The sequence below is a fragment of the Nannospalax galili genome, unplaced genomic scaffold (assembly GCF_000622305.1).
Source record: "Nannospalax galili isolate Female #2095 unplaced genomic scaffold, S.galili_v1.0 scaffold160, whole genome shotgun sequence".
NCBI lineage: Eukaryota > Metazoa > Chordata > Mammalia > Rodentia > Spalacidae > Nannospalax > Nannospalax galili.
In genome coordinates this window covers 1,329,104-1,333,019 of record NW_008346900.1, presented here as the reverse complement: position 1 = coordinate 1,333,019, position 3,916 = coordinate 1,329,104, and the positions used below count along the sequence as shown (strand labels likewise).

At 49.4% G+C, this 3,916-nt stretch overlaps 1 protein-coding gene across 1 annotated transcript in view; it reads left to right on the top strand.

Moving 5' to 3' along the window:
- Taf4 (TATA-box binding protein associated factor 4) overlaps positions 1-3,591 on the top strand; it is an 80,708-nt gene extending 77,117 nt beyond the window's left edge. Inside the window, exon 15 of the mRNA XM_017800678.1 lies at positions 2,160-3,591. Coding sequence (XP_017656167.1) covers positions 2,160-2,327 — 168 coding nt within the window. The 3' untranslated portion in view covers positions 2,328-3,591. The remainder of the gene's footprint in view (positions 1-2,159) is intronic.
- Positions 3,592-3,916: the final 325 nt, after the last annotated feature.

Here is a 3,916-nt window from a genome sequence, read left to right as displayed (position 1 = left end):
GTGTGTGGTTTACTGGTGTTTCCATCGCGTGTGTGTGTGTGGGTTTACTGGTGTGTCCACCGTGTGTGTGTGTGTGTGTGTGTGTGTGTGTGTGTGCACGCGCACATGCCCCTGTCCATGTGACTTAATGAGCACCCGGAAGAGCTCTCTGAGCTGTAGTTAGTGTCAAGGTTTCAGTTCTTGTGTGTGTGCTGGTACATGCCTCCTGGTTTCTGTGGGTCCCTGCTTGGGGCTATGAGCAGAAGCTTCAATCCTAAGGCTGCATTTACCCCTTTCATGATTCTCCCTGGACTTCCAGCTAGGGCCCCAAGGGACCTCCCCCAGAGCCCTGAGGATTCTGTGTCTGCTCAGGAAAGGAGCTGCTGACTCTGCTGTGAGAACACAGCATAGTCAGCTGAGCAGAGTTCTGCGGCCTGGTCCTGAGGCTGAGGGTCAGGTTCCCCTTGCTGTGGCCAGCCCCGTAGCAGTGACTTGCTCCCTGCTTGGGGAGAAGCACAAGTAGGGATTCTCTCTCTTTGCCCACTCATCCAGTGTGCTGTGCCTTAGCCTGCGCTTGGGGTTTTATGACACAGTGCACATCCAGCTGTTTGTTTGTGAGACCCCTAGAGCACAAGTGAGAACTTGGGGTGCATGTTATCATGCGACCCTTGTCTGATTGGGTCTAGCTGTTGGCAGCTCTACTGGCAGACTGAGGCCTTGGTTGGATGTGGCTGAAAGGAGCTGCCCAGGTCTTGTCAGTGCAAACACTCATCAGCAGGTTTATGGTACCGGTTTGATCATGTTTGTCTCCATTTCTAACCTTTAGCAATTCTTAAACTTTGTGCCTGAGGTGAGTGAGTCCTCCGCCCTCACCCAGCCTTGGTTTGGCCGTGGAGCTCCTTTACTGGTTCCTTTCCAGAAACTGGCTTGTGGCTCCTGTCCTGAACAAGAAGATACCCTTTGAGGGACAGTCACCTGCCTGTTGGCCCAGGTGTTGCCAGAGGTGGCTTCAGGGAGATGGACCTTTTTCTCATTTTTTCTGACTGCTTATTTTCACTGAAGCTTTCCAAGCGGCTTCACTGAGCTCATGACGAAATGCTCCTTGGGGGATGTAGCCACCAAAACCCAAGGAGTTGTCTACTCAGAAGGACATGGCCACCAAGGTGATGGTGGGTACCGGGGTCAAAGATTGATGGTGGTGGCTCACAGCATCTGAGGAATGTACACCATCTCTATTTTGACTGCAGACACATGAAGAAACTGGCCAGGCCATGAGGCATACCTTGCACAAGGCCTGGCCTGCCAGCTTCCCGAAACTGCCACCTGCTAGCGCTGGGGTCCTGTGACCTCTTGGGTAGAATATGTTGCTTCCAGCTTCTGGAGCTTTGTCTGTAGAGCACATTAAGGACACCATAGCCGTGTGTGCACCTGAGTATACGCAAGCAGCGCGGCCAGCAAGGCGTACACCCAGTTTTCTGCTGAGCAGTGAGCGAGAGTTGCCTGTTGGGATCCTGTGGTTTGAGTCCAGCATGGTTTGGATGGAGGCAGTGATGTGATAAACTGTTGATACCACTGCTTAGTGGCCAAATACTCAGCCCCAGTGCATCCTGAAAGACAGCTGGGTTAGCTCACTAGATAGCTGTGGTCCTGGGGCAGGAGGTCTGCAGTGGGGCCCAGTCAGGAACATTTAGCCCCTCTCCTTGGTCATGGAGCACGATCACAACCACTGAGCATTCGACCTCTCCAGCTGACTGGCAGTCCACCCAGCCCAGGAATCTAGGCCTAGTGCTTCTGCCAGCCAAGCAGGGATGGCCACAGCCCCTGGTGTGGCATTGGTGGGGGCTTTGTCCCCTCACCTGAGCCCCAGTGGAAGCTGGGGGCTGCATGCCTCAGAGCCTCTGGATGGACGGGAGCCACCGCTTAGCCCTTTCTCCCACCCAGGGACAGTCTCTGGGGTATCAGAGGGTATTGGAGGGTAGTGTCCTGGGTGTGCTATAGAGTAGGGGGTTTCTGCCCATGGCAGGGATTAACATAGCACATCCACTCTAGCCTTGGGCCTGTGGGAAGGGCAGTGCCATGCTGTTTCTCTAGAATTGGGGCCTTGGGATGCTTAGGGGGTACTTGAATCACCCTTTCTCACCTCTGAGTGCCACTAATGCCTGTCTTCTTCTCATCACCAGGGCTCGGGCCCAGGTGCGGTGGTCCCAGGCAGCTCCGGCGTGGGAACCCCCAGACAGTTCACGCGACAAAGAATCACGCGGGTCAACCTCAGGGACCTCATATTTTGTTTAGAAAATGAGCGCGAGACAAGCCATTCACTGTTGCTCTACAAAGCATTCCTTAAGTGACAGGACGAGCTGGTGTTTCTCAGGAGACGCTTGCGGACGTTTTTATATATTTGCAGATTACGCCTGTTTGTAATGAGCAAATGGGATATTGTTTAAAAACAGCCACCTCTTTACAATGGAGCAGTTTTATACTCCTGTTTCTAAATCAGCTCTTCAGTGCGGCAGAAACCCGTGTCTGTAGCAGACACGAAGGCCTGTGGATGCTCTTACAGGACAGCTGCCCGAGCTCATCCTCGACGGAGTGGCCTTCTTGCCAAACAAGCCATATTTAAGACTGATGGAAGCACGTAGCAAATAATTAGCAGTCCCTGCATCCTGTGTGCGTTTTGGTTCAGTGCACTCGGACTTAGGCGTAGGTGTGTGTCTACAGCCGATGACCTCATTTCACTTATTTTATTTTTGTAGCAGTCAGTTGGCTAAGCAAACTGATTTTTTAGACTATTTATCTTCTTTCCTGTCCCCTGCCCTCCCTTCTCTGAAACTCCCCAAAACACAACCATTGCAGCGCCGTCACTCTGAGCAGGCCGCCTTTCCGCTTAGCGGAGGCCGGGCTCAGCATCTGTACAAATGCATTTTATCTGCGGCAGTTTGTGAAGCTGTAAAGTGAAGGGAACGAGAACCTTTTCAGCATAAATCTATTTTACTTGCACTGTGTTTTTTTAGCTCAAAGTAAAAACTTAGATGAAAGAGAATCAAAATTGAGAAGAATCATCAGCAGACTTTCTCAGTGTGAATCAAGTGTTTGAAATGGTTGGTGTATTTTGTCAGTAATTGTACATAGTTTCTGGCACATAACATAAAATGGCTATGTAAACTATAATTATTTTGCTAAGAGACTGTATGCAAGCTGTGGCCAACTTCACAGGCATCCAGAGCAAAGCCCTGTCTTTGTACCTATTTTTTTATTACAAATATACTAATTGGTTCTTTATATTTTCAGAGGTTATTGTATTACACTGTCTATTGATAGTACTTTTATGACTGTAAATACTTTGGCTTCTTCCGTGTGGATTCCCACATTAGACTTTAATTCGCGCGTGTGAACTGAACGCTGATCAGTATTTTTACCAACACCTGAGAACTGTTACACCTTTTATTTTAACTTTTAGGAGATCCCCGTCTTTCCATTTTTTCATGTAAATTTTGCACAGTTACTTGTTCATATGTAAATATTTTACTTTCGAAAATGAAGTTTTTAATTGCTATTGTTTTATATAGGATTGAAAGAAAATTAACTCCTTTATTAAAAACAAATTTATCTGTATTGGTCTTGCTTATTTTTCTAGTTTCTGATAACACTGACAGAGACTCCACTCTGGTCCTATTGAGGTATATCTAGTGCGTAGAGAGGATGGGCCTCACCATTGGGGCTGGATACTGAGCCAGCGCTCTGCTCTCTGTCCACTCGACTGGTGTGGGGTTTCTGTCACCCCGTGTGTAGTGGTCACGGGGAACCCCGGCTCCCAATGAGGTGGAGTTGTGTTTGGAGGCTCAGCCGTCTGAGTCAGTATAACTGGGGCCGGTCCCCACATAGTGCTTCTATCCTACCTGCTCTCGGGGACCTGCAGAAGGACATAAGCTTACCTGCA